At 41.8% G+C, this 26,066-nt stretch overlaps 2 protein-coding genes across 10 annotated transcripts in view; both read right to left on the bottom strand.

Moving 5' to 3' along the window:
- The window catches only part of ARFGAP3 (ARF GTPase activating protein 3), a 29,708-nt gene extending 15,219 nt beyond the window's left edge, over positions 1 to 14,489 (bottom strand). For 2 of the 6 annotated variants that reach the window (XM_075602810.1, XM_075602811.1), the window contains exons 1-8: positions 14,294 to 14,489; positions 11,107 to 11,225; positions 9,092 to 9,164; positions 6,669 to 6,800; positions 4,385 to 4,465; positions 3,742 to 3,832; positions 1,267 to 1,326; positions 557 to 601 (exon numbers count right to left, since the gene is read on the bottom strand). In XM_075602810.1, the coding sequence (XP_075458925.1) occupies positions 557 to 601; positions 1,267 to 1,326; positions 3,742 to 3,832; positions 4,385 to 4,465; positions 6,669 to 6,800; positions 9,092 to 9,164; positions 11,107 to 11,225; positions 14,294 to 14,362 (670 nt within the window). In that variant the 5' untranslated portion in view covers positions 14,363 to 14,489. The remainder of the gene's footprint in view (positions 1 to 556; positions 602 to 1,266; positions 1,327 to 3,741; positions 3,833 to 4,384; positions 4,466 to 6,668; positions 6,801 to 9,091; positions 9,165 to 11,106; positions 11,226 to 14,293) is intronic. The other 4 variants (XM_075602809.1, XM_075602808.1, XM_075602812.1 and 1 more) reach the window with 4 other exon arrangements.
- Positions 14,490 to 21,305: 6,816 nt separating this feature from the next.
- PACSIN2 (protein kinase C and casein kinase substrate in neurons 2) overlaps positions 21,306 to 26,066 on the bottom strand; it is an 84,099-nt gene continuing 79,338 nt past the window's right edge. For all 4 annotated transcript variants that reach the window (XM_075602803.1, XM_075602807.1, XM_075602805.1 and 1 more), the window contains 2 exons: positions 24,955 to 25,145; positions 21,306 to 24,139 (listed from right to left, as the gene is read on the bottom strand). In XM_075602803.1, the coding sequence (XP_075458918.1) occupies positions 24,027 to 24,139; positions 24,955 to 25,145 (304 nt within the window). In that variant the 3' untranslated portion in view covers positions 21,306 to 24,026. The remainder of the gene's footprint in view (positions 24,140 to 24,954; positions 25,146 to 26,066) is intronic.

Raw genomic sequence — 26,066 nt, 5'->3', positions numbered from 1 at the left:
GTGAACCCCGATTTATGGATTATAATTAATTTGATCTTGCCCTAATTAGGAGCTCTCGATAGTTAATCAAGCTAGCTCATTTTATATATGGGTTTGTGGAAACCATATTGCGCTGATGGGTGCTCTGTACAATAAAGAATTAACTTATAGAATAGCCACAAACACAAAAAAAAAATAAAAAAAAGTAAAGTGACACATCAGGGGTTCTCAAGTCCTCAAGACCCCCCCACCAGGTCAGGTTTTCAGGGTATCCCTGCTTCAGCACAGGAGGCTCAACCAGTGGCTCAGTCTTTGATCCACCTGTGCTGAAGCAGGGATATCCTGAAAACCTGACCTGTTGGTGGCCCTTGAGGACTGGAGTTGAGAACCCCTGGCGTCTTAAGCCACAGAACAGTTTCCATGCTGCAGAAAAGGCAAAGAAGACAATACGGGGAAGGTAAAATGCATGGAGTGCAGACAGCAGACCGCCCGTCACTGAGACATTACTCTCTGCAGCCCCTGCGTGACAGTGAGGAAACAAGCCATTACATTGCAGGCGTATAACATTAACAGTCACCTTTGGTAGGTGTGCTTCCTGCAGAACCTAAATTCACTGAATCAGCTGAAACATGAAAGATAAAAACAAAACGCTGAGCAAACAGGAGACATTTTACAGCAGCAGCGCTCATCGAAACGTCAACGCAGGCAAATCTTTTGCTGCCAGAACCACAGCTTCAGCAGCAAAAGAGTGAATAGCTAGGACTATAAGCTCCAAGACGAACTATACGCCTAGTACGTCACGCATCAAGTGCTTATTTTCTAAGGGAAGTGCAGCTGGTTTTCCGGCACTCAAAGGGTTAACACAAACCAATTAGCTTCACAGTGTGAAGAATTATATTTTCTAGTCCAACAAATTCCTCCTCATAATATAAAGCGAGTGTTTAAATGCTCTCTTTCTTATTAGAAATGTAAAACGCAAACAAATATCAAAATGTAACCCTTTGCGTGCCAGACTTTCCTGTTCCGGGTCACGCGATCACATGACCACGATCTGCCCTGACGTCAGACCAGGAAGATGAGTGCCTCCCCTCCTCTACGGTCCCCATCGCAATCTTAACTCACGGAGAGCGGAGGTCGTGATCTCGTTATGAGGTTACCCCAACACTCCGGTGCACACAAGGGGTTAAGAGTGCTTTTTATTCTGTATCTCATCACAAAAATATTTTCTGAGGCAGAACGGTCTTAGAGAGTTGCAACAGAACAAGGACACTTCATTAGTTGCATTACCTAGGGCGGCTTTTGGGGACATGCTGAGGCAATCTACACTCGGTCCAACATCTGGTTCACCTAAAACCAAAAAAAAATGTTAACACATTTTCTACAAATTGCCATGAAGACACTGTTACAAAATAGCATCTGCTCCCAACATGCACGTCAGTGTGTATGTCCGATGAAGACCTGCATCCTTGTGAAATTCTGCTCATACTGCAGAAGCAGCCTTATTAAGAGAATTGTACGTTTCTAGCATTTATTTTCAATATAAGCCTTTAAAGAGCTTTACTTCCAACTGCATTTTTAACGCACCAACACAGATAACAAAAATACACATTTTGTATGACAATAATATAGACCATGTACAATTAAATGGAAAAACTCACTGCAATATTAAATCATTTCATGACCAAGTTGGAAAGGATTTGGTTCCCCTGAAGACATTTCATCCATGCAGGAGATACGAGTTTAACAATGTAAAGATTCCTTTCCATTGAGGTCTTGATTTAAATCGATTTGTTGACACCCATTGAATATTTGAATGTAATTACTCTCGTCGTCCCCTACCCCTTTTACATTATTTGATTTCTAACCCTCCCACGGACCTACTTCTGTTCCCTATCCCATATATCAGGGGAGCGCAAACTTTTGATGCGGAGCCCCCCTACCTGGCCTCTCCCGGTCTCGCTCCCCCTCTCCCACCTGGATCACGCTGCCATGGAGACACGTCTGAATCCCGGTAAGTTTTCGTGTTGCAGAGGCCTCGCGATTCCCCGGCAATAATTTAAATGCTTTGGGGTGGAGCGCAGGACATCTGCAACCGCCTGCGCCCCCCCAGACAAATCTCCCGCACCCCTGCCATATATCACAATGAAAGCAATAAAAATTGCATACTCAAAATGCAAACAAGGACTATTTGGCCTATGAGAACATGTATGAATATAGTCGGCCATGAATGCAAACATGAATTAAAAGAAAAATGTTTTCTGAGGAAAATAGGATTCTACTTAAAGGAGTAGTGCTAGATAAATACCGTGAACACGACTGTGTGTTCTAGAGTCGGGTAATAGCTGTATTTTCCTTCATGCGCTTTACATTTTCTATTCTCTTTACAGAAATATCCCCGGTATCTCTCGCTCAAGATCAGTGTTTTTCAACCTTTTTGGTTAGGGAATCCTATAAATTATATTGTAAAATTCTGTGGAACCCCAACCCTCTCTAATAGTCTGCCCGAGATCAGATGCATTGTAAGGAACCGCAATCCTCTCTAATAGTGTGTCTGAGATCAGATGCATAGTAAGGAACCCCAACCCTCTCTAATAGTGCGCCCGAGATCAGATGCATAGTAAGGAACCCCAACCCTCTCTAATAGTGCGCCCGAGATCAGATGCATTGTAAGGAACCCCAACCCTCTCTAATAGTGCGCCCGAGATCAGATGCATTGTAAGGAACCCCAACCCTCTCTAATAGTGCGCCCGAGATCAGATGCATTGTAAGGAACCGCAATCCTCTCTAATAGTGCGCCCAATATCAGATGCATTGTAAGGAACCCCAATCCGCTCTAATAGTGCGCCCAATATCAGATGCATTGTAAGGAACCCCAATCCGCTCTAATAGTGCGCCCAATATCAGATGCATTGTAAGGAACCCCAATCCGCTCTAATAGTGTGCCCGAGATCAGATGCATTGTAAGGAACCCCAATCCGCTCTAATAGTGTGCCCGAGATCAGATGCATTGTAAGGAACCCCAATCCGCTCTAATAGTGTGCCCGAGATCAGATGCATTGTAAGGAACCCCAATCCGCTCTAATAGTGCGCCCGAGATCAGATTGTAAATTCTTCTATATTTGCCATAATTTTCAAATGACCTGAAAATTGCAGGGATCCCTTAAGGGATGCTCAGAGAACCCCTGTTGAAAAACACTGCTGTAAAGGTATACAAGGGGCAGAGCCATCAGAATTTGGAGGTCTAGACTAAATGTTGCAGGGCAAACTTTATGGGTGGGAAGCATGAAAAACAACTTTACAGGAAGTAGGCGAGTCTGCCTCCTAAAAATAACTGCAGTCCTGGCCACACTATTCTTTACAGAATGGGAACCTGGGAGTCCCCAGAGCTGGGATAGTTTCAGAGACCCCCTGGTTAATGAGATACTTAAGGTACCGGCATTTCAGTCCCCCCCATTAAATCTCCTGCGTGACGTAAGCCCCAACGTATTCTTGGCCTCAGCGACACAGGATATTTCAACTTCCGCCAGTAACACTGGTATCTTTACCAGTAAGTATATTGGGACCCGGGGCTCCCAGGAACTGAACCACTGGGGATCCCCAAGATACGAGAGACATTGGTGGATTCCTTTAACCACAACCGGTTAAATAAAAAAGGGGGTTAGGAAGGGGACGGCAGCTTTAACTTGTAAGGATTAAATTACCGGTAACATAACTGCCTGCTCGCTGGCATACAAGTCGAAACAACGGGCTTTGTAAGTATACCTTCATTTTTGTCAGGGCAGATTTCTGAAGAGCTCTGTATTAAAAGGACATCTTGAGTTTGTGGTAGTGTCCAGTCTGTGCTATTAGCCTGCTATGGAGAAATTAAGATTTAATGAATGAAAAAGAAATGTTATGGCAGGTAAAAAAATAATTAAAAAAAAAAAAAAGTCCAAAATAAACCTGCAAGCGCGAAGTATACTTGCGCCAAAATAAAATAAATAGCCTTGAATGGTGTAAATGTGGAATGAACAAGCTGTTGGTAGAGTATTTTCTCAGAATTTATATTATTATTCGATTAAGTCGTCTCAGTAAAATGCATTCCTTATTGTCGGTTTTAGGGGTTTGTAACTAAATCAGAATTTGCACTATACTGCTGCACATATCTGGAAACATGCAGTATTGACAAACCCATCTCAACAGAGATCATTAGACGGAGTATTAATACAATGGATGGAAACATTTCTAGTGTATAAACAAATATTTTAGGCGCAATCTCTCTCTCCGGCTCTCCTAATGCAATTGTGGCAATTACATTAAGTTAAATGCATCAGCCACTACAAAGCTTAAGAAATATGTAAACACAAATATTGCATTTTAGGCGTTTTGTCATTTTTGGAACCAAAACATTTCAGGAACACAATACCTCTACATGCGATGCAAAGAAGTCCTCCTCTTTCTGCTGAGGTGAGAGCGGAGGCAGCACTCCAGCACCCTCTATCCACAGCTACAAGAAAAATTACAATCATTGTGAACCGGTTTGCTAGCCCAGCAGACTGTACATCTTTGCATAGCCGATTTATTTGGGAGCACACAGAGAATTATTTTATTTTTGGGATACGAAAATACTTATGGTGTTTATGCAGGCAACTGAACCCCACAAAAGGGAAAGACAATGTTAAAATGTGCCATTTATATAGCACATATACCAAACCAGCTTCATTAAGCCCAGTAATAGCAGTAGTAGTAATTTAGGCACATGCATACCAAAGGATATTTCTGGGAGATTTGCACGAAAATGGTGTGATATAAAAGGTACAAAGCCAGATTTACTTTGCAGGCTTCTGCATTAAGAAACCTTCCAGCTTATTGGTGTAATTGAGCTTTAAAACTAAGCAGCCAATGTGGACCTGACTTACTACAATCTAGGTTCCTAAGACTTGGTGCCCAGCAATTGCCAAACCAATTGCTTCCATAGTCAACTCTATCCTGTCTGCAGGCCATATCCCCAAGACCTGGAAAGCTGCCAGAGTTGTCCCAATCTTCAAAAGTGGGGACAAAAACACTGTCTCAAACTACAGGCCAATCTCCCTTCTCCCAATCCTATCCAAAGTCATGGGAAAATGTGTCCACTCCCAATTAAGCGATTACTATAACAAGACAAATTTTCCTAGCCAATTCCAATCTGGCTTTCGCCCCAAACACTCTACCGTAACAACCCTGCTAAAAGTTTGCAATGAAATCCAGTGTGGAATGGAACGGGGTCAACTCACTGGTGCAGTATTCCTAGATTTTGCAAAGGCTTTTGATACTGTTGATCATGCTATCTTGCTTAACAAACTCCAGAGCTCTGGAATAGGGAAGCATGCTTTAAACTGGTTTCAGTCCTACCTATCAGGTAGATCCCAACATGTGTCCATCTCTGGCGCTAACTCTAACCCCCTGGCTATCACCTGTGGTGTCCCGCAAGGCTCTGTTCTGGGGCCCCTACTCTTCTCAGTGTTCATCAATGATCTTCCCACAGCTTGTCAGGAAGCCTCAATACACATGTATGCAGATGACACAATCCTATATGCACACAGCCATAGCCTCTGACCTTCAACACATACTTCAGTCTGACTTTTTCAGACTCAAAAACTGGATTTCCCAAAACAAACTGTTTTTAAACACTGACAAGACTGTAACAATGGTGTTTGGGACCAAGACTAAATTTTTAAAGCTTCCAGCGACTGAGCTCCAGATTACAACCAACACTAACACCACCCTAACTCCTGTTACTAGTTTTAAATACCTGGGCATATGGTTTGACTCCCACTTAACATTCGGGATGCACATTAATACCCTGACAACCAAGACCTATGCCAAACTAGGGGTACTCTACAGGAACAAATCCTCTCTAAGTCTCCTGATCAGAAAACGTATCGCACAGCAGATGCTAATGCCAATTATTGACTATGGAGACATAGTATATGGCTTGGCACCTCAAACCCACCTTAGCAAACTTGACACCCTCTACAACTCAATTTGTCGTTTTGTTCTCCAATGCAACTATAACACATCACTGCGAAATGCTCAAAGAACTAGATTGGTCATCCCTCGAGTCTAGGCGCAAAGTTCACCTTTTCTGTCTTGCCTTCAAATTCTTTATGGGCAAGCTACCCAGCTACCTGAACAAGCTCCTCACCCCCTACCACTTGCAGCACTCATCACCTGAGATCAGACTCCAAAAGACTGTTCATGGTCCCAAGGCTCAACAAAGTATCTGGCCGCTCCTCCTTCTCTTACCGTGCACCCCAAAACTGGAACAACCTACCAGAGACTCTCACATCCACCACCAGTTTAAGTTCTTTCAAATCTAAGGCTGTCTCACATTTTAATCTGGTCTGTAATTGTTTCATACGCCCATAATACAAATTATCTTTAACTGTGCATGCAATGTCTTGTATATAATGTATACCCTGTTCATTTATGTACCTGTATTTGTAACCATGTATTATTTGTCTTAACTCTGTGCCCAGGACATACTTGAAAACGAGAGGTAACTCTCAATCTATTACTTCCTGGTAAAATATTTATTTTATTTATTTATAAAATAAGGTGTAGGGTTTCTTTCAGCAACAGGTGGTGCCTTATGGCAGAAGGCACTTGGTAAATATGGCCATTGTGTATATGTGCACTTGGCACTGCCCCCATGTTATTGTGATACTTACATCAGTGCCATGTTTCCTTGTGGCCTGTGTTGCAAGATATTTGATTTTCTCTCTATAAAGCTGAGACGCACGACTATTATACTTGGCATTCGTATCATGTGTTGTACAACCATATTGGCGAAAGGCGGCAGTCTATTAAAAACAAACAAAAAAATTATCATTTCAGTTCAATGGTTATATGCAGACTAGATTCTATGCTACGTTAATGATTTTACTAATTAACAAATTTAATCATACAGCATGCTGTGTGCAGAGCAAGTCTCTTTTTTTCAATGAACAGCACACGACAAGACACCCAATTCCCAACATTACAAACATTAAAGTTATACTCTATGTATCAAAGTTGCATATTTTGTGCAGCACTTTTTTCCCCTTTCATTCATATGGCAGTTAATATTTGCAGTAGGCTGCTGCCCTCCCCCCCACCCACCCGAAATGATAAGTCTCTTCTTTCCCCCACACTTGCAGATATGCCCTTGGCCGCCCTGCACCCATTATTGTCATGTTTACAAAATAACATGGAAAAATAAAGATTATTTTTGAGTATTCCGATTTAAAACAAAGGCAATCCAGGAGTGTGCAACTCCAGTCCTCAAGGGTCAGCAACAGGTCAGGTTTCAAGGATATCCCTGCTTCAGCACAGGTGGCTCAGTCGAAGACTGCACCACCTGTGCTGAAGCAGGAATATACCGAAAAACTGATAGATGTGTAGAAGAGCAGGAGCACAGCCAAAAAGTAGGTCAAACCCAAAAAATGCCAGGACAACTCCAGATTGTGTATTAAACCCATTTTTTATTCAATCAGCTGGCAATGGTGATGTAGGAAATGCACAAACGCGTTTCGTCCAACGGGACTTTATCAATGTACCGTAACAGTGTTTTCTATATCATTTGTTCACCCTATGGGAAGTTACTACATTAAGGGGCCAATCTTTGTGGTTGCCAGGTGGGCATCACTAGGTCTCAGACTCCCTAGGGTTGTTTCTGCTTATGAATCAGTCTACATCAGGCCTGCACAACTCCAATCCTCGAGCGCCGCAAACAGGCCAGGTTTTCAGGATATCCCTACTTCAAAGGGTTTCAAAACCTCTGCTGTCTCTGCATACTAGCGTGATGCACGCCGATGGAATGACTGCCTTAATTGTGAGTACCCCTCTCCTTTACATTAAGGATTGGGGGGTTTATTCTACATTTGCTTATGCCATTCTCCAGGGTGACTATTTATGCCATTGGTGTCCACACAGGATTTGTATTTACACACATTTTCCTCATGTTGGGAAGCTATACACCATTTGTCCCCACATTTAGGAGTTGAACTAAGGCATACTGGATCATTGATTACTCACAAGGCTAGATCAAAGTTGCACCTTAAGCTGACCAATAACATTGTTTAAGACATCATTGTTTCTTATGGTCAAATATAGCTGAGCACCGAATTTTGGGAGTTTCTCCTACTTATGTTTATCCCTACTTCAACACAGCTGGCTAAATTAATGGCTCAGTCATGCTAAGCCCCTAATTGAGCCAGCTGTGCTGAAGTAGGGATATCCTAAAAATCTGGCCTGTTTGCGGCCCTCGAGGACTGGTGTTGTGCAGGCCTGGTCTAGATGGATATTTGGATGTCATTCTAAGTACAGTATATTTACTGAATTGGCAACATCATCATCATGAATCAGCAACAGAGCATTCATTCATTTTTGAAGCACCATTCACTAATCACCTATATACTGAAAACCTGACCTGTTGGTGGCCCATGAGGACTGAAGTTGGCAGCCCCTGGTTTAGCCCCATGCACATTTCAGTGCCATTAGCTCCCACGGATGCCAGAAAGGATTGTACAATTTATGCGTTAGTTTAAGGATTATAAAACTTGAAAAATCTTCAGGTAACAAATTAATGGGGATATTAATCCTTGCTAAGAATTGCTTATTTTCCAACTGTAAAAAACTTGTAATAGATTTAAAAAGGAAAACACTTATTCTAGCGTTGTGCAGGCAGGAGAATGCTTACAATTCAATCTGTACGCCAACATCCTGCAGACCAGAAAACAAACATCGGGAAAGAAGAAGTTACCCTAATAAATTATTCTGTATTCAGATGCCCAAGCACTGCACAAATACTCTTCATATGGGCCATTTATATAGCCACATTCAGAGCTCAACGCTGAAACTCTGATACATCCTGCAGCCCTCCAAGGGAGCGACATGCACATAAGCATTTACCAATTTCTGAGGAATAGCAAGATTAAGCGATTTGCCCAAATTCAGACAGTGGGAGTGAAAGTAACAGACAAGAATTAAACAACAATGATTCTGTATTCAAGTGCAACACCTTACTAATTAGCAAACACCACCTAGATATTGCTACAACTAGTACAATTAGAAACACACACACACAGTCAGGATCTATTAAAAATGCACTTACTGCATTAGCATTTCCTCCGACTTGCATGCATCTCAGCTGGAACCAAGACCAGTTGGAATCTAGTTCAGTTGATCTAAAAAAAAATATACAGTACATAGAATTTTATAAATAACTTGACAAAATCTGAACACAAAGTGAATCGAAATAATTAAAATATGCAGAAACTAGATTTAGTTAATATATGTCCATTGTTGAAATACTTTATACTTCTATTTAAAAAAAATAAAAAATACAATTTTTCTCCCTGAAAGATACTTTTTTGATTTCATTTTGAGGCAATGTGCATAGTTTACTAATGCGTAATGAATCAGGGGCAGAGCGGCAATAACACAGGGAGCAAGACCGACCAACTGGCCGAGGAATCCGGAGGCCAACACGCGCCACACAGCATGTAGGCACCATACACACGCGTTCCACACAGTAAGTAGGCACCATACACACGCGCCACACAGTAAGTAGGCCCCATACACACGCGCCACACAGTAAGTAGGCACCATACACACGCGCCACACAGTAAGTAGGCCCCATACACACGCGCCACACAGTAAGTAGGCACCATACACACGCGCCACGCAGTAAGTAGGCACCATACACACGCGCCACGCAGTAAGTAGGCACCATACACACGCGCCACACAGTAAGTAGGCACCCCATACACACGCGCCACACAGTAAGTAGGCACCATACACACGCGCCACACAGTAAGTAGGCACCCCATACACACGCGCCACACAGTAAGTAGGCACCATACACACGCGCCACACAGTAAGTAGGCACCATACACACGCGCCACACAGTAAGTAGGCACCCCATACACACGCGCCACACAGTAAGTAGGCACCATACATGCGCGCCATACAGTAAGTGGGCACCCCATACACAGGAATGCAAACATCCAATAAGTAAGCACCATATACGGATGCATACAGGTACCATACAGTAAGCAAGCACTATACAGGCGGTCCTCGGTATCAGACGTCCTGCTTTCCGTTGGATGCCTTATCCGAGTGGTGTGCAAAGCGGGGGCGCTGGATTTGTCTGGGGGGCGCAGGCGGTTGCAGAGGCCTCAAGCTCTTCCCAGAGGCATTTAAATTAAATGACGGGGTATCGCGTGGGGCCTCTACAACTCTAAAACTTACTTGGAATCTGCCGGCATCACTTGTGTCCATGGCAACGCGGCGTCAAATGACGCCACGGGGTCATGTGATGAGACATCACACACGTCAAATGGCACTGCGGGTCACGTGATCCGCAATCCGACGGCGACTAGCAGGACGCATTCCACTGGATAAGCGAGGACCCACTGCACACATACAAACTCACACAGCATACACAGACACGGACACACCATGAATGAGCAACAGGGGTGGACAAAAATATATAATATAGTTAGGAGCCCGACAGAATTTTTAGGAGCCAGCATTTTATTAGGCGTGGGGGAGGAGGGGAGGGACGACCTTTCGGCTACCCCTCCCCACCAGTCATCGATGCTGTCTCAGTGTGTATCTGTGACGCCGTTACGCTGGAATGTACAGGCACCCCACGCTCTCACATCTCCGGCTACGCACTCAGCTGGAAAGTGTCTACGTAAATAATCCTCTCAGAGAACCACAGCAAACACATGCCCCCTGATGAGGCAGCCTTAGTCACTAACAAACGTGTAGGATATTTGATCAGCCCTCCATACCTCATCTGTGAAGGGTACGTACCCCCCCCCCCCACCCCTGTCTCCGAATTAAGCAGCAGAATTGTCCTTCGCTATGGTTCTGTGAGAGGATCATTACGTAGAGACTTTCCAGGTGAGTGGGACGCTCGTGATTCACCTGGAGGTCTGATTGCCACGGACTTTTAGACAGTGGCGGTTGTGTGGAGTATAACCTCCTCCAGAGGACAGCTTACTATTGAGTAATATATACTCAGCAACGCGATTTATACAAGGCAGTTTGTGAGTGTGCTACCTCATTTTTAAGTGGTTTTAACCTTCTTTTGCTTAGTTTTTTTAAGACAGAACTTACCTAATGAAACTTAAATGAACGCCCAGAGATCGATGAGTGCCTGAACAGTCGATGCACAAGAATACGCCATAGGTTATACTGGCCCAACTAGGGTTTTTAGCGCCACAATCAAAACAGATCTGAAAATAGACAGGAAGAAAAGTGTCAGTAAGAACTTAAAAACACTTACTGTTGAAATATTACCATTTTCAGGACTTTATATTTGCAGTATATATGAATATTGATATTTTAATATATTAATCACAACTATCATATATAGAATGAAATGAATTTAAAGAATTTCACAACAGTATTAATGAGAAATAGCCCATGGAACTTGGCAAATGTTGGGAAATAACACGGGGCGAGTCACATGCATCGGAGCACCCACTAATCCTAGCAAACAAACACCTTACATGTTCCCCACAATAAGGCTACATGCAAAAATTATTTTCTTCCCCCCAAAAATGTATCCTGTGACAGACGAGGCAGTACACCGTATCTGCTATCATTTATAACATGTAACCTAGAGAGATTATAAATATATAGATATTAATACAATTTATGGTACAACCTTCAGTCCTGTTATTGTATACAAGGATAGCATGACAAACAGAAGAAAATGTAATAAATTAATGCTAGCACATGACAAAGACAACATTCCCTACAAACGCAATCCGTCAGCAGTTTGGGGAATTCAGGAGTTGTGTAATGTACAATTTGTTTAACAATATTAAGCATAAGCTAATGGCATTTTTACTAATTGATTGATAATTTTACACGGATGGGTCCTCACTTCATATGCCCCAACTCATGTGATGTTAAACACTTTTGGGACTATGCAAATGTGGAGCAATTCTGGGGCAAAATAACTGCACCATATGGATGCAAGAAACAAGCCAGAAGTAAACCATATGGGGTAGGATTGCACCTGTTTTGCCTTGAGACACAGAACCTTCCATCTTTTTTAATGTACAGATGTAGAATTGATTCCGTGTTTGTGATTCTTATTGGAGACATTTGGAGTTAAAACAGTGGTGCTACATTGTCGACCTCTGTTTGTTAGACAAGTGACTAAGTACTGTATGTAATACTGCAGAGTGCAGATAGGCATCTAAACCATGGAACTTTGACCCATGGTATCTAACACAGCACAGATACACAGCCACAGAAAATATATATTTAGTACTGAACACGTATCATTCCAGGAAAGTAAAACTAAAGCACATTGAAATATATTTCTAAGAACATGAAGCTAGTGAGATTATGTCAAAGTCTTTAATTTGCTTGTAGAGGACTATCTAGTGGATGGGTTAGTGCAGATGTGGCCAACTCCAGTCCTCAAGGGCCACCAACAGGTCAGCTTTACAGGATATCCCTGCTTCAGCACAGGTGGCTCAATCAGTGACTCAGTCACTCAGACTGAGCCACCTGTAATGAAGCAAGGATATCCAGAAACCGGACCCGTTGGTGGCCCTTGAGGACTGGCGTGGCCACCCCTGGTTAAGTGGGATTGAATATTCAATTAATTTTAAAGGGAACACGAGTAGTGTTCCTCTTATAACAAAGTAAACTATTAGGAGAACATAGGAGTTATTTGATCAAGATCTTAATTATAGATAAAATGGGCTGTAGTCTAGTAAGAAATCCCAAATACTGTAAATAGTTAATGTCTTAGCTATGGGTTTCATTTTTGATTTGGGTAACATGGGGTAGTAAATTAGCATTGTGCCTGAAGTGTAGAGCAGATCACTTATCTGAGAAATTACTAATTGCCCCGCTAAAAGCAACGTTTTCTTTTCTACATAAGGAATCTAAGGATTTCCCATCATAATTTTGCAATAATGTGTGCTGAACAAGCAATGCTGCATTAATGTTTATTCCTCCCTCATTTAAAAATATGGAGTTGCTGAGTAAGTTTCCTTAGCCTCCTGCAGTAAACGTGGTATCCGGCACTTGCACTCTTCTCACAAGTGCAGTTAGTGGGAAGTTATGTACTTTTGAGTGACATTTATGTTTACTTATCAGTCTTTTGAAAAAACAAACAAACAAAAAAAACACAAGTTGATTGGATAGGCAGTGCAATAAATAAAATATTTTGTTCAGGCTAACCTTTACCCCTACCATGACCCGCTAACCTTTACCCCTACACCATGACCCGCTAACCTTAAACCTGAACATGCCAACCTAAGTTTTACAGTAACCAGAACCCCAATATGCCTAATAATATGGTAGAAAAATCATTGCCGGCTAAAAATGGGCGTGGGTTATAAATGCAACTAGCTGGTAAATAAAAACTTCGTTACAAAAAAGGTTCAGTAATGTACTTGTTCCCGCACTTGGATTCTGTGGGTTTGTTTACATTCTTGTAGTCTGCAGGTGACTTTTTACCATATAGTATATATGTCCACATCCTTAGCCATATGTCCACATCCTTAGCCATATGTCCACATCCTTCTAGTCTACTTTTTTTTAAAATCTTATGGGGGGGATGTTCCTATACAAACTTGTACTGTGGGTAATGCTTACATCATTGCACACTGTTGGTTACATCATAGGGGGAATATACAGATGTTCTTATACACCTTTGAAGTCTGCGGGCTTATGAGAGTACATATACACGTATCTTATGCACTACAGACAGGGGTGTTTATATGGTGTGTCTGATATATAGATATACAGTATATACACACACCATTTGGATCACTTGCTTTTTATCTCACATGTTTCTGGTCTGTGCGTTAGTCTTGTGAGCGATCATTACATATGTATTTTATCAGAACACCTCAGGGCGATTTGTGAACCAGTTGCTTTTAACACTTTTGCTGCCAAGTAAAGAGGTTTAACTTCCGGGGGGCTAACCAGGCCCCAGTGTAACTATACCCCGGGACACACCGGGCAGGGCCCCGCGCACACACCGGACAACACAAACATGGCAGCACACACCGGGCAGGTGACGCACACACAGGACCGGGCCCCGCACACACCGGGCAGGTGACGCACACAGGACCGGGCCGGGCCCCGCACACACTGGGCAGGGCCGCGCACACACCGGGTAGGGCCCCGCAAACACCGGACAGGGCCACACACACACACACACACACACACACACACACACACACACACACACACACACACACACACACACACACACACACACACACACACACACACACACACACACACACACACCGGGCAGGTGACTCACCTTGTTTGTGGGCACGGAGCGCAGCCGTTTGAAGATGGCCACAATGTCAGGCTTGTGAGGGTCGCTCATTGTCCCGTCTTCTCCGTCAATAACCTCCTCCTCCTGCTGCTGTTACCGGCGTTATCCGGTGATGTCCGCGTCACAGCACCTCCCACCTCACCGAGCAACCGCCGCGAGCGCCACGTCAGCAAGTACGCGTGACGTCACCGCGCGGAGCCACGCCCCCTCTCCCTGTCTCCCTCTGTCAGTCTTCCTCCCAGTCCCGTCCCTTTCCAGTATATGTATTATAATGTGTGTCTGTATGGTATACAGTACATGTATTATAATGTGTGTCTGTATGGTATACAGTATATGTATTATATGTGTCTGTATGATATACAGTATATGTATTATAATGTGTGTCTGTATGGTATACAGTATATGTATTATATGTGTCTGTATGGTATACAGTACATGTATTATAATGTGTGTCTGTATGGTATACAGTACATGTATTATAATGTGTCTGTATGGTATACAGTACATGTATTATAATGTGTGTCTGTATGGTATACAGTATATGTATTATATGTGTCTGTATGGTATACAGTATATGTATTATAATGTGTCTGTATGGTATACAGTATATGTATTATAATGTGTGTCTGTATGGTATACAGTATATGTATTATAATATGTGTCTGTATGGTATACAGTATATGTATTATAATATGTGTCTGTATGGTATACAGTATATGTATTATAATATGTCTGTATGGTATACAGTATATGTATTATAATGTGTGTCTGTATGGTATACAGTATATGTATTATAATGTGTCTGTATGGTATACAGTATATGTATTATAATGTGTGTCTGTATGGTATACAGTATATGTATTATAATGTGTGTCTGTATGGTATACAGTATATGTATTATAATGTGTGTCTGTATGGTATACAGTATATGTATTATAATGTGTCTGTATGGTATACAGTATATGTTTTATAATGTGTGTCTGTATGGTATACAGTATATGTATTATAATGTGTCTGTATGGTATACAGTATATGTATTATAATGTGTGTCTGTATGGTATACAGTATATGTATTATAATGTGTGTCTGTATGGTATACAGTATATGTATTATAATGTGTGTCTGTATGGTATACAGTATATGTATTATAATGTGTGTCTGTATGGTATACAGTATATGTATTATAATGTGTGTCTGTATGGTATACAGTATATGTATTATAATGTGTGTCTGTATGGTATACAGTATATGTATTATAATGTGTGTCTGTATGGTATACAGTATATGTATTATAATGTGTGTCTGTATGGTATACAGTATATGTATTATAATATGTGTCTGTATGGTATACAGTATATGTATTATAATATGTGCTGGTATACAGTATATGTATTATAATATGTGCTGGTATACAGTATATGTATTATAATGTATTTATAATATGCATATGTATGGTATACAGTATATGTATTATAATATGTGTCTGTATGGTATACAGTATATGTATTATAATATGTGCTGGTATACAGTATATGTATTATAATGTATTTATAATATGCATATGTATGGTATACAGTATATGTATTATATGCGTATGTATGGTATACAGTATATGGATTATAATGTATTTATAATATGCATATGTATGGTATACAGTATATGTATTATTATATGCGTATGTATGGTATACAGTATATGGATTATAATGTGTATGTATGGTATACAGTATATGTATTATAATATGTGTATGTATGGTATACAGTATATGTATTATAATATGTGTATGTATGGTATACAGTATATGTATTATAATATGTGTATGTATGGTATACAGTATATGTATTGTTATATGTGTATGTATGTACAGTGTGACCTGTCACTTCAGCCTCACCCACTCCCTGTCTCCCTGTATATATGGTATACAGTATATGTATTATAATATGTGTAACAGTGTTTCCCCCACCCAACCGCAGATGGGGGCCATTAGATGGTGTATGGTGCATATACAGAAAGAGACAGGCTCCAGGGCACACACAAACGGATCCTGATCACTTGCTTGATCAAACAAAATGAAAAATCGTGGTCCCAATGTAGAAAAAAGTGAAAAATCTTTATTGCAGCATACAAAAGTGACAGTATAAAACCTCCCACGTGTTTTGGTCTTTCTCAAGGGAGTAACAAAATGTGGTCAGCAAGCACTTTATATAGGTGCTGAACAATTAAAATAAACACAATCAGGTGAAATTGATTGTACAATCAAACAATACGTACTGATTATAGTAAAAGAACCATAATAAAACATGATGCTGGAAACATATCAAGATAGAAATATGGATTGTGCAGAATTCAGGCCCACATTGGCTGCTCAGTTTTAGTTTGAGGAGCGCTTGTGTAATCTCTTCAGATACTGGGACAAATGGAAAATTGTGGGCAGTGTTGGGAGAGGGTGGGGCTTTAAGGGTACTCTCAGAGTGATGTTTCCGTTTGTGGTTTGGGTTGCGTTTTGCTAATAAGTTCGTAGCACACCCTACAAAGTATTCATTGAATGCATTTGCAAAGTCAGTAGGGTGTGTCAGATTAATATCCCCCTTAGTGATATTACTTGGTTGTTGATGGCTAGAAGGCTGGAATATATTGTTGATAACCTTCCAGAACTTAGCTGGGTTTCATGTATTCTGGAGAGGATTGTCAGAGTAATATTGTGCTTTTTGCGTGTCTTGTTTGCCTTGTGCACATGTTCCGCAGACATCTGTAGTTAAGATCCTTGGTAGTGCCAGTTACATTGTAACTTTTCCACAAGGCATCCCTGAAATGGTAGAGTGCTATGAGATCAGTTGTAATCCACGGAAGATGGGCCCCCGTACTCAGCGTAGTGGAGCATGGGTATCACAGATAAAATACAAAGGTATCACTGTCTATAAAGAAAAGCTCTACTACAAGAGTATGTCTGAAATATGCAATAAGTTTTAATGAGAACACAAGGAAAAAAAGACTTGGAGTTTCACATCACATTGGAAACAGAGTCTAAGGGAAGGGGAGACAAGGTGACAACACACTACAAAAACAAGGTCATGTAGCGTCCAGGTGTCATGGGAACGTGGTGTCATTTGCTGCCGCGCAGCCATTTTCACACGAGTCGCAGGGGGAGACACTGGAGTTTGAGGGAGATGCAGAAGAATACCGAGACACGCCACAGCACCCCGCTGCCGGTAAGACTCGCCAGCGGGTAAAGTGAGGGGGTGAGAGAGGGAGGGGGTTACAATAAGACAAAAAAAAATTGGGGGGATGGGGCGAGGGCCTTATTTTTTCAGGCGAGTGGCTTTTTTTCTAATTTGTCGAGCCCTGTATATATTAGGAAATGGATGCACAAAATCAAACACCTCTCAAAAATAGATAGATGTAATTCTGACCTTAAATGCTGCTACAGTGGCTAAGGTCCCACACAAAACCCCCCGGAAAAGTTAGAGGAGAAAGTAAACACAAGCGCAGATCAAGAAACAAATGTATCTGATGTAATATTAACTGGCTAAATAGCTACTAGGGGTAAAAACCACAAACCACCTGGTTAAAACACCATAATAATTGCAGAAACAACTGCATGGATATATGTCCCAAATAAAATACGGTCCTAAAAAAGGAGAAAGTGCAAAAACAGTGAAGTACTGTAAAACTGGGTTTATGCACGCAAAGGTGAACAGCCACTTACAATAGGGCAGTGTAAATCAGCATTTAGGGATAAAATCCCGGTACCACAATCGTGATGGATGTCGGCGTCTCGCTCACACGCTAGTGAACACTCAAACAGCTGAAAGCGTCCAGGGTCCGGCGTGCGCAGTTGTTTCTCCTCGTCACCAGCCAATGACGTCGATGGAATCAAGGGGTCCGTGTACCGTGTACTCAAAGGTAATCGCATAGCTGAGTGTGCGAAGCCAGCTGATCGTTCGTCCACACTATGGCAGTGTGTATCTCAATGGGGTCTGACAGGCAGCTCAGCAGGCAACCCACTTAACCCTATGCATTTAGTTTCCAAAGAAACTTCATCAGGGATCATGTTGTGTGGTCTTAAAGCTGCAGTTCAAGCAATATCTCATGTTTTTTTTTTAATAAATCAGTTCTGTACTATGAGAAAATACTTGCAGCATTTAAATAAAAAATAAAAAAAAATGTTTTAAAGACATTTTTAATGTTTCTAATGTAGGAAGCATTTCCAAAGTGACAGCTCCCTTCCCCTTCTGATAGGCTCTGGCTCTTGAGCCCCGCCCTCTCTCTAGCAGTGCACCAATTGTATCTAGTAACTGTCCAGTCACATAATATTGCTGGACTACATTGCCCACAATGCTGTGCCAAAACTGAATTAAATAACCCGGAGCAAGCGATTGATTACAGGAGAACGGATAGATCTGCAGCTTAGCTAATCACTTGTCAGTGTGCAGATTGTATTGATGCACATATTGCATTAAAAAAATATATATTTTCCCAAACGGCAGCTTGAACTGCAGCTTTATATAGGTGTATGTGTGTTGATAGGCTGATTGCCATCAGAAACTCTGCCAATCAGACAGTCCCTAAAGATCAATCAAATCATCAACATACAGAGATACAATCATCATATATTAAACACATGATATAGCAGTGAGTTATTATATTACCTCATTACAGTCTATATAAAAATATATTTATAGTTAGTTTAATACATCATATCATAAAATTATTCATGTTCATTAAATTCGTGTTCATTAAAAATACATTTTTGTTTAGCCTGACATCTTTCATAGACACGACATTCACATTTTTGCCGCATCAATTTGCGATGCTGAGTGACCATATTTGTCCCAAGAACTTTAATTTCCTAAATTGTAGCCAACGCTAGATTTGTGACGTACGCGCCTTCTGAAAGTCTCTACTCCCACCATCAAGAACCCCATTTCCCATTCTCCTATGCAGGACACTGCTGTACAATGTTTTTGAAAGACTATCAAAGGAAGGAATCCCAGCAACCCGAAAATGGTCAATTCAAGAATTGAATTAATATCCCACCCACTGATGAGCAATTGTATAAAAATACTCTCTATTGCAATCTAAAGATCCTTATTTCTTTATATCAACTATAGTCCTTTATCCCTTGTACCCAATTTTCCAACTATATCTGTGCATGAAATGTCTGTGAATTCACTGTATAACCCTGTTCTTTTAATGTAACCATGTATTTTTTATAGCTCTGTGCCCAGGACATACTTGAAAATGAGCGGTAACTCTCACTGTATTACTTCCTGGTAACACATTTTTATAAAAAAAACCTACCATATTCTTCTATTCAATATTCTGGGAAGCCATACTCCCCCATGCTGGAGAAGATTTTAGCCACATTTTTGTGAAATCTAACAGCAGTTTCACAGTATAGTAAATAGGTGTCAAAACCCACAGTGGAGTGGGGCCCTGAAAATGCAGACACCAGGGCTGTAGTGTTTATTTTGTGCTGTTCTCACCCCTGTTGCTCACATAACCCTCAGTGATTAACAAAAGGAGTCATTACTTACCCTCACTTTAGTTTGGAAAGTGTTACGAGACATTAGCATGATGGAAGGGGGGCCAGTCTAATAAAGGTTAAGCCAGGTCCCTGCTGTCCTTCCCTTGGGCTTATCTGGCCACTGGAAATACCCAGTTTGAATGTACTTTGTAGCCCCTTGCGTGCCCTGTACCGTGATTCTTATGATTCCTGTTGTGTACATGTAATAAAAGCATAACAATGGGTTTTGTGTAACTGTAAAGCAGAGCCCGAATCTCTGAACATGCAGGGCTGAGAAACCCCTTGTGCAGCCAGTATATCCAGAGAATATGGCTGCTGCTGGGACTGGAAGGGAGATCCAGGTGACAAGAGTGTCCAGCGGCAGACATCGAGCCGGGGAGCCATCCACCTAAAAAGCAGAGCAGATGGCTGCATTCCCAGCCAGAGCAGCACCAGCCCAGCGGGAGATAGTGTCAGCTGGGGGGGAGACGCCGTTGCAGAGCCCCTCTGGTAGTCACTGCTCCATTGGCCCATCGTATTTCCCTCCACAGACCTTTAACTCTCTAAGCCCGACCCCCAGCCCCGATTGACCAATGCAGGCAGGCCCTCTCCTCCGGATAGTGATAACTGGACGTGAGCGTGGAAGCAAATCCAAGGTAAGTCTTTGATGTGGCGCTCAGCACTTGGTATTCCACCCCGTATGTCCCGTTTTTAGGAAGTATAGCTGATTGCATTTTTTTTGTGTTGTGCTTGCTGGCTCCGGCTGGAATAAAAATATTTTATTAAACCACTTGTTCTCTCTGGTGCCTTGATCCCTGCGTTAAATTCTATTCTTCCGGGACAATTAGGGTGGGTTTCTGATTTAAACCAGGCAACAGTTGTAAGTCCACCTTCCTACTACACTTTATAGTTCCGAATGCTGATTTCACAGCGGTTCCACGGAGGACACAAAAATAGAAAATTTCTTGTGCACTCCTTTCATGGATTATTTTTTGGTGTCCAATGACTTTATGACCACTGCTCTCATCTCAAGGAGGGACCCTATAGGATACTGTAACTGCACAAGAGAATGGGCAGATTTTGTAGCATTACCCATTCTCCACAAAGTATCCAAAACATGAGCCACATTACCTCAATTAAAAAAAAAAAAAAACACACACCAACAGAAAATCCTGACTGTCGCCAGACACTGGATACTGATAAAAGGGGCTTAAAGGTTTATTCCTACTTGGGGTCAATCTAGCACAGGATGCTCAACTCCAGTTCTCAAGAGCCCCCCTGCCCCCCAACAGGTCAGGTTTTACAGATATCCCAGCTTCTGCACAGGTGGCTTAGAGGTTCCATTGAAGACTGTGGGGGGGGGGGGGGGGGGGGTTTGAGGACTGCAGTTGAGGCCCCCTGATCTAGCATACGAGAAAAGATCCTTGCGAGATTTCCAAAGCGCAGTACGTTTCCGAGCTCGGATATTATACTCTGAGTAAACCAACCAAATAATTAGAGACACTTTTTTAATTCCGATAAAATATATTTGTGTTCTTTTTATAGAATTACAGCCAAGTTCCATAATATGGCACAATTTACCAGATTACCACAATATCAATTTTTGTTTGGAGCTTAGTTGTGCGCTATAGTATGCAATAAAGACCTTCCTCAACATCCTCGCGGTTTCTTTTTCTCTTACTATTGACAATAATACATATTCTAAAACCAGAAGGCGAAACGTGCTTCTTACCGCTGCAGACGCGCTTTTTCAGTAAGTGGAACCTGGTGTCGCGCCAATGCCCAGAAGAAAAAACTGGGGAAGTTTAGGGAAAAGAAAGGGGGGGGGGGGGGGAGAAAGGAGGGAGGCGAAGAGAGAGGAACAAAGGAGGAAGGTTGGAGGTGATCAAAAGGGGAGAAAAATAAATAAAATAAAAACCGGTGGGGGCATGCAATTGCAAGAAGGGGGGGATCCACATCGCATTGTTGGGCAGAATATCCTGGTGGCTACGGCCATTTCACGAAGTTATGCACTAAAAGCTTTATTTACATTTTTTGCTAAGGAAACTATATCTGAGCATGTCTGTCAGAAGCAACCGTTCTGTATTTTACCTCTGCCTGATCCATACAGTAACGGGGCCTGTGGCACCCACCTCAGGAGGTGGGAGGGGGCGTCTCGCTTGCATCATTTTAGGAACAAAGCTAGACTTCCCGGTCTTCACATCATGTAACCAACAGGTAGGTGCCACTAACCCAGTGGTGGGCCACCAACCCAGTGGTGGGCCACCAACAGGTCAGGTTTTCTGCATATCCGTACTGTGCTGAATCAGCAATTTCCTGAAAACCTGACCTGTTGGTGGCCTTTGAGGACTGGAGTAGCCCACCCCTACACTAACTCAATGAATTTTATTTTATGAACTAGAGGTCCTGGAAGACATTACAGTGTTTTGCTACAAGAATCCACATAGGGCTAAAAAGCTTATTCATCTCAACCCAACATTTTCCAAATGACATATTACAACACTGGTTTTGTTTATTACTACATTTCTCAGAATCACATAGTACTTAAGGCTAGAATACAGCACAACTAGAAAGGACTGAAATTCTATCATTTAAACAGTCTCCAAGCATAGTCTGTCATGAAATCCACAAGTAGACATGCGTTAAGGTTTCCTGCTTCTGAATAGTCAAATGATTTATACACAGACGTATATTTTCTATATAGACACAAAACGCACATTACTGTGTCTAATACAACACTTGGGTATTTTACAGTAGCAATTACTTGAACGCCTCCACCCATCTGTAGACTTCCATGGAACTGGTAAAACAAAAAGACCATATGCGGCAGCTTGTCCTCCCCATCTCTGCACCAGTCCCACTTTGGAAACCATAGTGAAGTTGCAAGTGGAAACCCTTTCCTGGAGTTACACACCTGCTAAAGACCAAATTTGTGTAACTATTTGTGCTGTAGGCTGCGATTCCTTTTGGTAGACCAACGTGACAAGTTAATACGTTAAATTAACCTGTAGAGCTTTTGAAATCTCGAGTCTCTTCTTTGTGTGCACTGTCCACCATGAAGAACTCTCATGCAGGCGAGTCAGGCCTAAAAGCAAACACCTTGGGACCTGCAATTTGACTTCTTTTGACAGGGAATGCGAGAGAAACAAGGAGAGATCGTGAGATATATATTTTGGGGGGTTTTATGGAATGAAGAGGTTGTAATACTATCCTGAGGAAATTCACTCCGGAGCCCACTCACATCTCTCACAAGTTGTCCACACCTGCTCCAGTCTGTAAACGGTCAACCTATGAGAGATGTGGTCATGCCAACATGTGACCTTCTTGCCAATGACAGCTAGTGAGAATTCTACAGTGACGTGTGCGATTAAGATGGGGAAAAAGGGGGACGTAGAGGCCATTAGTTTGTTTTATAGCAAGTACATGGGACTGGTGCCTGAACACAAAATCACTTCAAGTAGCATTTACCGTGCAATATAAACCCAGCCACTAGATTTGCCTTTAGCCCGGCAACATTCCTTTGTAACAGACTTATTTTTTTAATTAAATACAACACTTCATTGTTAATATAACCAGGCTGAGGGAAGGGGCAGCAAATTGGATACCTATACAACATAATAGTAACACCATAGCATAAATCTAGGTCAAAATGTATATACTATGTGAAGTAAAGGCAAGAAGCCAAAAATCATTGCCACACCACCTTTAAATAAGACAAGATTCTCATAAAAACAAACAAACATAAAGCAACGGCAACGCTTAAAAAAATATATATTCCACCTCACAGAAGGTCACTTAAAATAAAGTGTGTGGTTACTCGAACATCGGATCAATGTGCGACACTGCCCACACCCGTGACCAATGCAAATAAAATGATATAAAAACAGCAAGAAAATGAGCTAGGTTGTTTCTTGGATGTGCTGATTTTGCACTAATTGCAATTAACCCCTTTCAAAGCAAGAACAGCCACCAATGTATTGCAAGCACCTTGAGGGGGTTAAAAATAAAATAAAAAAAAAGTAATCAAATCAAAAGCCAAGATTACCAGTTCTACCGAATGTATCCAAGTTTTTCCATAGTGTCAGCCATAATTCCTTACACTATAATATATATACACATATATACACACGATGCATCATACATCTCATCTCCATGAACAAATGTTATCACAAGAATTAGGTGTGCCCCAAGTCAGGTGTCCCTTCTGTGTCACTGGACAGACTCCACGTAGTTTGCTGGGTACAAGCCAACTTGTCCTCCAGCCAGGCGACCTTTGCACCAGCCCTGTTCATCCTCGTCTTCCATTTTTGTCAGCTCTTCTCCTGTGAAAAACCGAGAAATAAATAAATAAAACATATTATATTTTGTGTGTATCTGTACCGTGTTAGCCGAGCTTAACAATAAAAAAACAAATAGACGATACCGTTCTGTGGCCAACGAAATGCTTTTATTTGTGCGAGCTTTCGAGATACACTGATCTCTTCTTCAAGTGATGTAAACCCTTTGCTTGCTTTACTCATTGTAACACCGCCGGAAGAAGAGATCTTGAAAGCTCGCACAAATAAAAGCATTTCGTAAGCCACAGAACAGTATCATCTATTCATTTTTGAATATATAAATACATAAAACACCCATCTTAAAGTCCAACAATTCTTTGTAGAAGCAACAAGGTTAAGCACGAGTAACATCTAAATCAAGTCGTCAGTAGCAGAATACAGGTTTTTTTTTTAACCTGTAGTCAACTAAGACTTAAATCACTTCAGGTATCAGCTGCCTAAAGCAGTGCTGTAGAAAGGAAAAAAAAAATTAAAAAAATTGAACACCATCTGGTGTTACGCAGGGGGTGACCCCGATTCTTTCCCCCCTTTCCCACTCCCCCCCCCGGTGCCAATTCCCAAAGTAATAAAACTATTTTGGAGCCTCACAGCACTGATAACCATCTCTGGATCCAATGGATCCCAGCACTGAAAATTCAGCACCGGAGAAGCCCCCGATTCCAATTATGCAAAATAAAAACAAAAAACATTTCCAGACAGGAATGCTCTTTTAATGTTCCTCTGCCTCCCATACGAATAATCAGATTGGAAGACTGCTACAGGCAGCTCGACCACAAACACATTTATTAGGGTCTCCTTACCAGCTTTAAAGCTGAGCTCATCATGTTCCTGCCCCTCGTAATCATAGAGCGCCCTCACACGAACCGCTAACCCCGCCGGAGCCTCGTCGTCAAACGGGTTACTGTCCCCATTGGCATCATTAGCAGTGAAGGGGTTGTTGGACTCGTCGTCGGACCATTCTGTGGGATAGCTTTTTTCATAGCTGCTGACGCTACAACAAAAGCACAAGTTCAATAAGAAAAATCGGCTTTTTGGGGATATTTCAGGTGGGCTGAAATACGTTGGGACCCAGTTTACGGCCTACATCATACAGCTGCATCAAAAGGGGAGTCTTAACGGACACGTGTATTTTGTCTGCCTGAATCACATGTTAAAAACAAGACAATTGTTACATCTGCATAACATTTTTTTTGATCTGCTAAATTTGTTCCAGCTCTGATGTACCAGACTATGTGACTGTTCTGAACCCCTCCCCCCCCCAAAAAAACGACATCTATCTCCACATTGCTCATTTAGCAGTAAAGAAGAGGTGCCAAGTTTCTTAAAACATTTACTGTTAAATAAAAACGAGCCTCCGCATCAACTTATCTCTAAAATGCTATATTAAATCTTCATGCAATTTAACGGACTCCAGTATCCGTGGTCAGGGCGTGGGGCCTGGTTGATGCATCTAGTCCTATACGGAAAGATCCTTTTATTGGTCACTTATTGCGCCCATACACACTGGGAGCCCAGAGCCTGGTTACAAATAAAGGAAGAACTAGTTCCCAGTTACAGACCTGCCGGCGTTGTAAAGTCCTGCAAGATTCTATCCCAGAAACAGTCACAAGCAAGGCCGCCACGCAGGCGCCGTTTAACTCCTCCATTGCTGGGAAGGACCACAGCATGCTTTGTAGCAATGTGTTGGCATAGACACTCAAGAGCAGAATTATCGTATTTTGAGCTGGTTTGCACAGTGCATGCATATAATGAAAATATAGTGCAGGAAACACACGGTCCAAACAGGAACATACCGTTGAAATCCAATTGGTCTCCAATGCTCCCAAACACAATGTAATGAAAGCCACAGAACACTTGCAAAATTAAGGTACAAGCTTTGGAAAAAGACAATCTTGCACAAAGCTACATTTTA

This window comes from Ascaphus truei, chromosome 5, assembly GCF_040206685.1.
Source record: "Ascaphus truei isolate aAscTru1 chromosome 5, aAscTru1.hap1, whole genome shotgun sequence".
NCBI classification, from domain to species: domain Eukaryota; kingdom Metazoa; phylum Chordata; class Amphibia; order Anura; family Ascaphidae; genus Ascaphus; species Ascaphus truei.
This window is presented reverse-complemented; position numbering and strand designations above follow the sequence as displayed.